General features: G+C 28.1%; 2 protein-coding genes across 3 annotated transcripts in view; one reads left to right on the plus strand and one right to left on the minus strand.

Annotated features, from left to right (window-relative positions):
* Positions 1–54: 54 nt before the first annotated feature.
* On the minus strand, positions 55–4,596 carry LOC130662908 (uncharacterized). Its single transcript, XM_057461869.1, has 7 exons — positions 4,383–4,596; positions 4,137–4,277; positions 3,943–4,060; positions 1,408–1,569; positions 1,116–1,349; positions 285–589; positions 55–206 (listed from the first exon to the last, which is right to left on the minus strand). Coding segments are annotated over exons 1-7 (1,050 nt in total). The 5' UTR covers positions 4,385–4,596; the 3' UTR covers positions 55–118.
* A 3,987-nt stretch (positions 4,597–8,583) lies between these two features.
* The window catches only part of LOC130662910 (pleckstrin homology domain-containing family G member 5-like), a 66,053-nt gene continuing 61,363 nt past the window's right edge, over positions 8,584–13,273 (plus strand). Inside the window, exon 1 of one of the 2 annotated variants that reach the window (XM_057461875.1) lies at positions 8,584–8,781. The gene's annotated coding sequence lies outside the window, so the exon portion shown is untranslated. Of the gene's footprint in view, positions 8,782–9,053; positions 9,180–13,273 lie in introns of those variants that run through there. The other variant, XM_057461874.1, reaches the window with a different exon arrangement.

Below are 13,273 nucleotides of genomic sequence, written 5' to 3' on the forward strand. Positions count from 1 at the left end.
TCAGGTTTTGGAGTTTAAAACAGTTAACGATTTTTTTTATACGGGTATCAATAATTTATTCTATAAAAATTTATTTAAATATACAAACTTAATAACATGATATTTTTCTTATTTTTTATCATTTTTTTTTCAATTTATCCATAGCAATCTTGTAAGCTTCTATTTCTTTGCCTTCCCAATGTGATCCTTTGATCTTCGAAAAAAAACTAAAAATAAAATTTTTATTTTATCAATATTTAAAAGCTTTGATACTAATAAAGTATAAGATTAGAATCATTACATACTTTGCTTGTATATTTTCTAACAATTGTTTTTCTTTATCACTGATACCATTATTAGCGACGTCAATATTTACTTTCAATTGTTTCATGTTTTGTATCCCGATAAGATTAGTCGTAATATCATTACACTGCATCGAATACCAAACGGCTAATCGCGCAAGATCTACTTCGTTACTTTTACAATATTTAGCTGCTTCTGAGCATTGATTTTTAACTTCATCACTAGCTGGATGCCATTCTGGTGGTCTTTCATTAGTAAGAAGTCTCATGCTAACTGCAGCAGCATTAATTACTCCAATATTATGTTCCTTTAAAATATTTGTATAATTTATTTCAATTGAAATTGTCTATTAATTTGCGTTACTGATTCCAAAAAGGCGTTTGATTTTTTTTTTTTTTTTTCACTAGTAATCGTTTTATTTAATTAAAAAAAAAATTTTTGAAAGCCATTTAATTTAAGTCATACGTCCTTCAGGCTTTAAAAATTTTTTTAAATTTTGAACTTTAAAACGAGTCTTCAAAACAATTTGTAATGAAACAGAAGTCATATTTCCCGGCTCTAAAAGGATGTGCCATCAATTTATTTCAACAATTTTATACCACGACAAGTGATCCCTACAAATTGATCCCACCGACATCTGATCCCATAGACAATTACCAATATATCTGTGAAAACATATATTATGTAATCGGTGGGATCTGTTGTTAGTGGGATCAATTGTCTGTAGAATCATTTTTCGGGAATCAGTTGTCATAAAACTCTCTAGGAGGTTCCCTAAAGTCAAACGGACATATAAAAATGTAAGTCTTTTTGGAATTAGTAACGTAAATTACCTTGAAAAATGGAAGATACTCCAACAAAGTTTGATCTAAAAGTGTATATCTGGAATAAGTTAATACACAAGCAATATTAATATTACTTTTTAAAATACATTCTTTTAAAACGGAAATAGGATATCCTGTAATTCCTATGTGTCGAGCTTTTCCTAATGACACTTGTCTTGATACTTCAGGAAGTGTTTGCGTTATTATCATATCCATTGAAGGCGCAAATTCAATATCATGAACCTATATGATAAATAATTAATTAATAGAATATTGTATAATTATTTAAATGATAACGTACTTGTATGACATCGACGTAATCGATTTGAAGACGTTCGAGGCTATTTTTAATACTCTCCCGTGTTTTTTCAATTGAAAAATCGAACATATTTTCGTAATCCAATTCATATCTGCCTACTTTTGTTGCAATATAATAAGCTTGTCGTGGAATTCCTTGCAAAGCCTATTAATTATGAATATTAATGATATCTATTGATGTATAATATTTTTTTTTTTATCATATATCTGGAAATGTTTGAAAATTTTCATAGCTGGTAGTTTGTTTTTTATTTTAAATTAGTAAATTTATAGAATAATTTTGAACCGGGACTATAATTTTATATACATTTATATCAAAATTTTAAATAAGGTAAAAGACCTAGTACCCGATCAGGAAACTAGTACCCGATCACTCCATGTATTTGTATAGATATATTTAGTAAAAGTTAGTAAATATAAATATACAAATAGCGGCGGCAAATAGCTGACCTGACTTTCTTTTTCAAACTATTCAATGGATTAATAGATTCCCCAGAAATCATGAATGATTTTGACTTTATACCAAACGCGCTGAATCTCAGGCAATACAGGATCATAGAAACCACCAAATCCAACAAAAACTATGTGATAAATGGACCTAAGAATAGGATATACAATCTAGTCAATTCTCTGCATAATGATGACAACTTCTTCCAGGGGTCATACCAGAATTTTCGCTCTTGCATTAGAAAACAATTATTAAAATACTAGCTGCTCACACACTGTAACTTTCAAGCAACTAATCTTCTCTATTTTCTTTCACACAGTTAAATTCGATATTGTATAACAAACTATCCCTATTATCTCATATATTGTATATTATATTATAATTAACTAAGGTTAAGATGATGTATAGTGCCGATTGGCGTAATAAATAAATAAATACATGAGTGATCGGGTACTAGTTCCCTGATCGAGTACTTGGTCTCGTACCTTACATAGGAAAAGTAAATTGATAATTTGGTATATTTAATAGGGTGGGTTGAAAAAAAACTTTTTTTTTGTTTTTCTTAGCATGGGGGTAGAATTTGTACCTTATAAAAAAAAAAAAATTTTCAAGAAAAAAAAAATTTTTTTACTCACCATTTTGAGGTGGCCCACTCGTTTTTTAAATAAATAATTGATTAAACGGAGTAGTTCCAACAAAAAAAATTTTTTTTTGTCCAAAAGCGTGGAAAATATCTAATAATTGTCGAATGTGATTTTTTTTTACTTCACTTTCATTTTAATTCAAAAGAAAATGCTTTTCATTTTGGGATTTTTTACTTAAATTACAAAAATAATAGGAAAAAAATTTTTTCAACTTCTGACTTACAATTAGCTTTCAAGGGGACACCCTACAGATTCTAGAACACCATGTAATTTTTTTCGTTGGGACTACCCCGTTTGATCAATTATTTATTTTAAAAACGAGTGGGCCACCTCAAAATGTTGAGTAAAAAAATTTTTTTTTTCTTAAAAATTTTTTTTTTTTTATTAGGTACACATTCTACCCCCATGCTAAGAAAAACAATAAAAAAATTTTTTTTCAACCCACCCTAATATTTAAGTTAATAAGTATCTTATTTTTATTGGTGTAAATTATAGGGAAGATCGAGATCCGATTGCCCGTCCCAAAGTTTGGAAAGAAAGAAAAAAATTTAATTTTTTAAATATTTTTTTGTAAGGATTTTAAAAGCAAAATAGAGTATTCGAAGTAAAAATAGACATCTAAAAAATTTTTTAGAAAATATTTCTTACACAGAAAAAAAAAGATATTTTGGCGCGAGAAATTTTTTGTATTATGAATTGAAAACAATTTTCTTGGGACGAGAAAAAACTTTTCGAACCAAGAAATTTTTTGTTTTCAATTCCTAATATAAAAAATTTCTTGAGGCAAGTAAAAATTTATTTAGGACAAGTAAAAATTTTTTGCACCAAGAAATTTTTTTTTTCTGTAAAGGAGTGGGCTGTTGTGCCCTACAAAAATTTTTTTTTGCATAAAATTTTCTTAAATTTATTAAAAATAGATGACAAAAAATTCGTTTTTCGCTTATAGTCAAAAAGAAATAATTACTCGCTTAGGTAAGTAATTGTACTCCGATCTTCCCTAAATTATTTTGCATTAATTAGTAAATAAGATGTTATTAATTATTAACAAATATAATTTTACAAATTTTTTAAAAAAGTTAGTATTCGGGATAGTAATTTTGAATTTTATTGTCTTATTTAATTGATGTATATTTTCGATTAATGAGCTCTCGCTAATTAGTTACGAATTTAGATCTACATACAATACTATAGTGATTTCTAAAATAACTGACAGTAGGAAGTGTAAAATTGCTTTGGTTTAAATTTATAAATATATAGCAGTAATTATGGATAATAAATTTCACTTTTTACTACTTTATATTAATTTTCAATATCCGGTTTTTTCCATGATGAGGCTTAATTACAAAGTAATTATTAAATTTTTCAATAATCGGAAACAGATATTAAAACAAAAAATCTTACTAATTAGTTAAAACTTTTTTTTCACCTTTCCAATAGTTATTTCCGAGCGTCCTTGACCGTACCAGTAGCCCGTATCAATATAATTAATTCCTTGGCGAATCGCCTGTCTGATTGTTTCAATAGCTTCGTCTTCGTCATAAGTTCTGTAGTGCAATTAATAACGTTCCTACTATTTTTCATCACAACAAATAATTATTTAAAAACAAAAAAAACATTTACCCATAATGACAACCAAGTGGGCCTCCACCAAGAGACAATTTACTAACAAGTAGACCAGTTTTACCTAAAATTGAATATTTCATCGATTTTACTGCCTCCAAATCATGAAAACCCTCGACATAAGTAGGCGGAAGTTTCGTCCTAAAAACAATAATTATTTATTTTAATCATTAATACTAATTTATATTTAAAAACTCAATACTTAAAACAAATAAAATAAATATGATTTAAAAATCGATCCCATACATTTTATAGATCACTGATAATTTATAAATCAACGGATTAAATTTCGGTTTTAATTATTGATAGACTAATAATGTTGAGCTTAATTCAAAGGCAACTGATTAATTTATCAGTGATAACGCTAGCTTTTAATATATATACAAAGATAATGATACAAAAATATAGAAAAATATTGTATTATCAATATTATCACGCAATATTCCCGTATTAATTCTTATTTGCTGCTGATGCTAGACAATAAAAGATAACGTTTATTTATTTTTTTTTTTTACCTCTTATTGATAAATTCTGTACCAGCTAATGATAACGCAAAGTACTAAACGTTCATCAAATGTCAAAATAATTTACTAAAGTTAATTAATAAATATATTTTTTAAATATTAAATATTTATATGTATTTATTCTTTTATAATGTTATGTTACAATTTAAATCTCACGAGGCTTTGGTTTATAATTCGTAACAATTGATTTTCATATTATATAGTTTATGAATATATACATATATATACAATATATATGTATATATGTATATATATATATATATATATATATATATAGTAGCAATTTCTACTGCCGCGTTAATTCCCAATGGATTAGATAGACGCAATGCCAACGCAAGCTGTTTCCTATCCTATGATTGAATATATGTCTGCTCGATTTATATATATCATATCTATGCCATTATTCAGCTTGTACCCTTCACAAATCCTCTGCAGAGACTCGGTAAAAATTTTTAAAAATAAAAAAAAATATTTACCCACACTAAAATTCAAGTTATTTATGATCAATGAGATATATCCATTATGAACGTACTTGAGTTTCCGTTCTTTTCATATCAGTGAAAAAGTTATACAGATATTTGAGTACTTTCATGGATCAAAAATATATACTTCGAACATTACATGTACATTGAGATAATAAAAAACCAAGTTGATGTCGCAAGTAGTTTTATAAGATGTACATGCCTTTAAAGTTTAAACTGTTCCATCAGTTATGTTTGACTTGATCATAAATTTACATAAGTATTTTTATAGAGCTAGAAATTACAGTGACAGCGATAGTAGGGTACTTAAAAAACCAGTTAGTTTTTGGGAAAATCGCATAGTTGATGACGTAATTTAATTTACTTTTAGACATATGTCTGACTTTGGTGTGCAGTATCTACTAATAACACGGCATATAAATTTAAAATAATTCAATTAAGTAAAATAAATCGTGACTTGAATATTGTTGCACATAATTTTAATGAATAATGTAACGATTCAAATCATTATTATATTTTTTTTTACAAGATTAATTGAAATAATTTACTGGTAAAAGTATGAAATTTAAAAATAGTAAATACTTGACAAATATTTTAATAACATTTCTGTGCTTGAAAAAACCGATGGGCTAAAAATTCTTGTATTTGAATTGCAAATTTATTAACCGAGTCAAAGATTTCTTGCTACATTGTTACAGTAATGATGAATTTGGTTAAAAACAAAAACTCATATCTTTGAATACGATTATTTTTACTGACAATGATTTTTAAAAATTCGGTGTTTTATTGCGCTTAGAAAAATCATTAAATTTTTTTTGCGAAAATTTCTTCGCTGAACTTAATAAAAATTCCGCAATTTTTTTTAATACTAGAATTTAAAAACTTTTAATATTAAAAGTATTTTTTAATAATCGATAGCAAAATAAACTTGAAATTGTAACTTTAATTCAAAGTAAACTTTTTTATTATTAAACGATTTATTTTTTTTTTTATTAACCCAGTCGTTGGTAATAAAAGTGCTGTTATTTACTGGGGATTTAATGATCAAGAAAATTCAATCCTTTATTTATTTTCTTTTCTTTTCCATTTGATTCATTATTTTTAACTTAATTTTATCGTAATAAAAATCCTCAATTATTATTTTTAAAAAAATATTTATAAATTTGTTAATTATTAATAATATCTATATTAAATTTATTTGAATTTTACCGCTATCACGCTAATTATTAAATAACTTTAAGAAAAAATTTTTCGAGTTTTAGCATTGAAGCGTTTTATTAGTATAACACATCAACTATAATGATTCACTGCTATAAGACACGCAACACTAGTTTTGCAATTGCATTTATACTAGTTAGCAATTAATCAGGGTTCTTCTGATCGTTAACCGGAACTTGAATCTACATTTACCAAGAGTTTCCGCTTTGTAATAGTCCACTAAAATAGCTTACCAATAAATTCTTAAACTATTACAAGACAATATCTATATATAATTATATAAATCTATACACGGACAGAAAATTATGGGAACTTTTACTATGCATTATGGGAATAGTTCCCATAATGGTATAGAAATTGTACCTATACTATTATAGGGATGGTTCCTATAATATATGGGAATAGTTCCCATATCATTATGGAACCATTCCCATAATGGTATGGGAATAGATCCTATACCAATATGGGAACCATTCCCATAATATTATGGGAACTATACCCATATCATTATGGGAATGATTCCCATAATGGTATAGGAACTATTCCAATAGCATTATGGGAACCATTCCTATGATATTAGGGGAATAGTTCCTATACTATTATAGGAACCTTCCTTATGATATTAGGGGAATAGTTCCTATACTATTATAGGAACCATTCCTATAATGTTGTGGGAATGGTTCCTATAATTTATGGGAATGATTTCTATAATATTATAGGAACCATTCCTATAATTATAGGAACCATTCCTATAATGTTATGGGTAGCATTCCCATAATTATAGGAACTGCTCCCATAATTTATGGTGATAATTCCTATGTTGGTATAGGAAAAAATTTTATAGAATTATGGGAACTGTTTCCATAATTTTCTTTCCGTGTACACTGTAAAAAATTAACGGTGAACACGGAATAAATCCGGAGTGATTGCGGAGCGGATGACTGTTTATTTATTTAATCTCCTCGGAGTGAAATTCACTCCTAAAAAGAGTTCATTTTAATATTAAAACTTCGAATCGAACTGAATGCGGATTTCGCTGAGAAAAAAACTCTCTATTTACTCCGTAGACTTAAAAACATTTTCGAAGTGAATGCGGAGTGGATGACTTTATTTAGTTAATCCTCTCGGAATAAAATTTACTCCGAAGGGGAGTTTATTTTAATATTAAAATTCTGAATACGATTTTAAGTAAAATCTAGACCACTCCAAAATTACTTCGCTGAAAAGACAAACTCTCCGTTCACTCCGTATGCAGAATGATTTTTTTTAAACTCTTAGTGACGAAGTGGATTCGGATTCAAATAAATCCATAATCACTTCGAATTCACTCCCGATTTTTTAAAACTCTGGAACTCCTAATGACGGAGGGAATGCGGATCGAATTAAAATCCGCAATCATTTCGAATTTACTCCTAATTTTTTACAGTATACATATATTTTGTGACAATAAAATAATACTTAATAAATAATTCTCATCATCTTCTTAAAGACTATTTTATTTTAAATTTTTTTTTACAAACATTTATTATCACGAATGTAATACATTTTATTCTCCTCACGTATTTTACCCATTATTTTTTAGGACTTTAAGGCACTTACGGCGCATGTAGATCACAAACTCTTGCGCTTCACTCACAGTACTCGTCTCTTCTCATTACAACGTATACTATTCCGAGTTCCAGGACGAGTTGCGTTAAAAAAAAAAAAAAAAGGAAAAACTAGCCAATAAAAAGTTATACTGATTAGTTGTATGAAATGAAATTCTCACCAAGGTTGCATTTGTTGATAAAACTAGTGACCTTTTAAAATGTTTCAATCAGTCTAAATACAGTTGTTGTTATTGCAATAATTGATAAAGTTATAGTTTCATAACTATAACATACGCAGATAAAAATTTTGTCTTAAGGGTATAATGACATATTTACCGCAAAGTCACCAGGTTTTTACTGACAACCTCACAACTACTTTCCCTCGTGTATCATTCAATTCCAATATTACCCTTGGGACGATATATATACATATATATAACACTTGAAAGCTTATAACTTATTATTAACTTGACGATTAACGCTCACTTAAATATATATGTTATATATATTTTTATTGCTCCTATTATTATAACTATGATCGATCGCATATAAATAAATAAAAACAACAATAATTGAACATGATTTATGCACTTTTTTAGCTTTGCGGCCCTTGTAAAAGTATGAAAGTGCAACGTCACCGGACATTTGAAAGTTATTTCCGGTGGGAATCAAAGTCGATGTTTGACACTCGAAGGATAGTCAAGGATAGAGCTTGCGGGGGTGATTGTGAATGTCTGTATAGAAGCAACGTCACTGCTACGACTGTATATAATACAAGTGGACGAAACTCCCGAGACCAGTGGTTGGAAATGAAAACAGACAACAACCAAGGGTAAGTTAAATATATACATATACAGTACATACGGTACATACATACGTATACTTTACATAGATTGTCTATAGACACTTACAATAGAAATAGATATAGGGAGGTATAGTAAGGGAGGCTTTGGCGCGGTTGAGGGTTCAAGAGATTACTTGGTAGTGGGGGTAAAACGTTCCACCCCGTGTCAGGTACTCTGGCCACGCGGTCCTCCGCAGTAGTCAGTTCTATTGAAAACATCCGATCCCTAACGCGTACTTTCTCTGTTTACAAATTCCTTTTTATATCACTATATATATTTATTATTTATTTATTAATTCATAAATATTTGAATTTTTTATTTTAAATGGATTTATTTAAACTTGTGATTGAAAATAAATTTCGCGCCAAATAATTTATTACAAGAGGTAAGAAAAATTTTAATTTAATATTTTTGCTAATTGCTATAATTATTTTTTTTAATATTGATAAAAAAATGCATGGACGATAAATTTTGAGTAATAAATTTATTCATATATTTATGAATTTTAAAAATAAATAAATATCTGATATAAAAATTTCTGAATTAATTTAATTGTTTGATGATAAATTAACGTGATAATTAAACGAAATTTCGTATCAGTAATCAATACGCTTTATGTGATAATATTAATTAGCCGTCGAAGACTTCCGGCCAGAAGGAATTAATTGAGCCTCAAGAGTGAGATAATAGTTAGCTCGTTTAAATTTAATGAGAATTTCAATGAAATAGTATTTAATCTCTCTCACAGCTTTATTTTAATAACTCAAGAGACTGAAAGTAAAAAATAAAAGAATAAGCCATCGAACTTCTTTAAAACTTTTTATATTATTTTATTTTTTTTTTATGGGTGATTTAAGTTCATTGATTGGAAATATATAACCATTTACTGTAAGAGTTAATCATTTTCTCCGTAACCATTTTTTACTACAGTAATAAGATTACTTCTTTATACTATTATCTTTTTATGTTTTATGAAAGAGGTGAGAAAAAGCGCGCGTATGAGATATAAAAAAAAAAAAAATAAGAAAAAATAACAGAAATAAAAGTCTTATAGAGAATAAAATGTGACGCGAAATAATGCGGTAGGGTGCGAAAGCTCCTACGAGTTGTTTCAGCAACGTCAAATTCTTTAACATCATCTCATTTATTTTATTGTATTTTTTCAAGTCCTTCGAAGTATATACAGCAAAAAATATCAGTATTGGAAATAAGATTGCGCAAAAACTACTTCACCATTTATTTTCGTTTATTCACCCTCTCAATAAGTCGTCATACTGTTTTTAAAGTAATTTCTTTGCATGCCACTATATAGTTATTTATTAACTCAGCTTTATATTTTAACATAGAAAAAGATAAAAAAAAATTCCTAGCTAATTTTATTTATATAAAAATTTATACTTAACAATAATAATAGTAATTACCGTTGACGAATTATCGTGATAATTTATCTAAATGTCGTGACCATCAGCTCTTGACCTTTGACCGTATCGTAAGTGCGCAAGTAGACGCAAATTTTTAAATTTGTTTTCTATTTTTAACGTTACCTCAACTCTCCTATCATAATAATTCTCCGACATATTATTATGATTAACATTATTGATGTTACTGTTTTTTTTTTTGAATTTCAAATGTAATGTCGTAGGCGTACATTGACTATTCACGATTTTTTTTAGCAAGTTATATATAATATATATGGATTTGTACGTCTTGACTAGACGTAATTGTAAATTAAATACAAGTTATAAAATAAGGACAAGCAAATCTTAATTTGGCATAAGGCCAAATGTGGTCTTTAACTATATGTTTGTAGTGATATTATAATGATAATAATAATAATAATTATTATTATTATTGTTGTATAGTTTATATACTATGGTATAGAATTTCCTGCAGCAACTTTCGCCAAGTATACAAGTATATATATAGTAAACTTTATCAGTTTAAGCCTCATCGCTTCCGCATAATCCTATCATTCAGCTAATTCCACTCTGCATCGTAAACAATTGACGATACTTTTTTCTTATCACGTACTACTACTATTAGAGAAAAGTTTTATAGTATTTAAAGGTGTATAATGTATACTATTGATTTTTATTTTATACTAATTCCTTTTTTTTTTAACTCCCTGCTGTGGAAATTGAAAATGTTCAAAGAAAGGGAAGTTATTTTTCGGTCCGAATTTCAAAAGTCGAGTTTTCATCAGATCTCGACGTTTTGAGATCCTAGGAAGTTATTTTATTTTCGGATGAACATCCGTGTGCGTGTGTGTAAATTGTTAATTTTTGTCGTACGATATCTTTGGAACGAATCAATCGATTTGAACGTAGTTGGCAACAATCGAAAGGGCTCATCAAGACTTAGATCTGATTAGATTTTGAAGTCGGTCAGTGAGTAGCTAACGAGTTATACGAAAAAAAAATTTGTTTTTTGAGGCTTTGTTTGTGTAACGTAAGCCGCTTGACCGATTTGCTGAAAAATTTAATCAAAGCTAAGTCTCTAAAAGTACTTTCGATTGCCGCAATGCACGTGCAAATCGGTCGATTTTTTCCAAGGGTATGGTCAGATACACTGTAAAAAATTTTTGGAGTGAACGCGGAGTAGATGACTTTTTATTTATTTAATTCCCTCGAAGTGAATTTCACTTCGAAGGGAAGTTTCGGAAAATATAAATTATAAAAAAATTCCTAATACATAGTGAGCTTAGGTCTTTGATATTTAGACATTTATATTGAGTACGGAAATAATTACGAGCTCCCTGTCCATATATTCACGCGAAATGATTTTTAAAAATTATAAGCAGCTGATAATAAAACTTTAACAAATATAATTCCACTGAGTCACAAACTGGCGTATAATTTACTTCAATCATACCACGAGATAACATTTCATATTGTACCGAAATATAAAATATTCCCATAAAAACTCTGTCACTGTAGCTATTCAATAATTTTATATTTTCACTATGTATTATATATATGAAATTATAATTTAGTGAGTTACTAAAACATTTTATAAATTAAAAACATATTTTAAGTTTAATTATTAATATCTGAAAGTATTATTTATTTAAATAATTATGTTTCTAATTAACAGCTGTTTCTATCAAATATAAATTTATTTGAGTACTAAAACTCCGGACTGGAGTGAACGCGGATTGAAATTAAATCCGCGTTACTCCGAAATCACTCCGCTCATAAAAAAATCCCTATTCAATCCGCATGCGGAGCGATTTTTTTTTTAACTCCGGAATGCCGAGTGAGGGAGTGAATTTGGATCGAAATAAAATCCGTATTCACTCCCGATTTTTTACAGTGTAAAAGTTACTTTTTTTCACCGAAATGGATTGTTTTTAGGTCCAAAAATTTTTTTTAACTCCAAGAACTCGAAAATTTACAAGTAATAACGTTCGAAGATTCGAGGTTGGACTGCACCCGAGTCAAAAAACAAATTCGGATTTAAGTCTCAAAGTTCTCAATGAGGGTTTCGAGGATCAATTTAGAATTTGAAGATTGACAAAAGTATAGAAAGTTATCCTAGTTTAGTCCACAAAGTAGTAGTTAAGACCAATTTTACCACTGTGAGGACCAAACTGGAATAACATAATCTGGATTTAAGTCTCAAAATACTCAAAACATAAAGGAATAATTTTAGCCACATTTGAACCTCCAAAGTCTCATTCGACGTATTCTCTCCCCTTCCTTTTGTATGTAAAATTTTTCAAAGTCCGAAATATGACTTTTCATTCGTTAAGGATTTTGAGGTCTTACTTATAATTCAAAATCGATAAATTATTCGCATTTAGACCTCATAGTTCATTGAGGATTTTGAGTACTAAAGTAGAGTTACTTTCTGGGCAGCAAATAAAACATCTAAGGAGTTGAGGCTTTTGAAGACTAAACTAGAATTTGTATTTTGACTCGGGCAGGGTCAAAGCCGTTTTTCAGATTTTTTTAATTAAAGAAAAAAAATTAGAAAATTAAAACAAGATTGTATAGAGTCACACTGAGACATGAGACATAAACACTATTATTTTTTATACGATATATACTATTGCACAGATATTTGACATATTGATATCTTTGTTATATTTTTAATCGCATGAATATTTGAAATGCGTCTCAAAAAATATTTAAAGAGTTAACGTACACACAAATACCGTAGCAAGAACAGAACATTGAAAAATATGAAACAAATGTATCATCTCCTGTAAGGCATTTGCTTTTCTCTTGAAACCTTATTCTTTTGAGTAAATATGTATATCAAATATAGTAAACTATACAAATATATATTTTTATAATACAGAATGTGTACATAGAAAAAATAGAACAAGAATATTATTTACTCTAAAGTTAGTCAAGAAAAAAAATCAATTACAAAACCAAGTTTTTAAAAATATAAATTTATAAAAAATACTCTTTCACGAAAAAATCAATTTCTATAAAGTTCTTGACTTTACTAAAATTTTATGCCGAACATTTA

This window comes from Microplitis mediator, chromosome 2 (assembly GCF_029852145.1).
Source record: "Microplitis mediator isolate UGA2020A chromosome 2, iyMicMedi2.1, whole genome shotgun sequence".
NCBI lineage: Eukaryota > Metazoa > Arthropoda > Insecta > Hymenoptera > Braconidae > Microplitis > Microplitis mediator.

Bases quoted from the DNA above. Each gene is read 5' to 3' on its own strand.
- LOC130662908 (XM_057461869.1), bottom strand. The intron at 4,061-4,136 runs GTAAATGTTTTT...ATTGCACTACAG, and splicing joins CCACTTGGTTGTCATTATGG to AACTTATGACGAAGACGAAG. The intron at 1,570-3,942 runs GTGAAAAAAAAG...CATAATTAATAG, and splicing joins CGGAAATAACTATTGGAAAG to GCTTTGCAAGGAATTCCACG.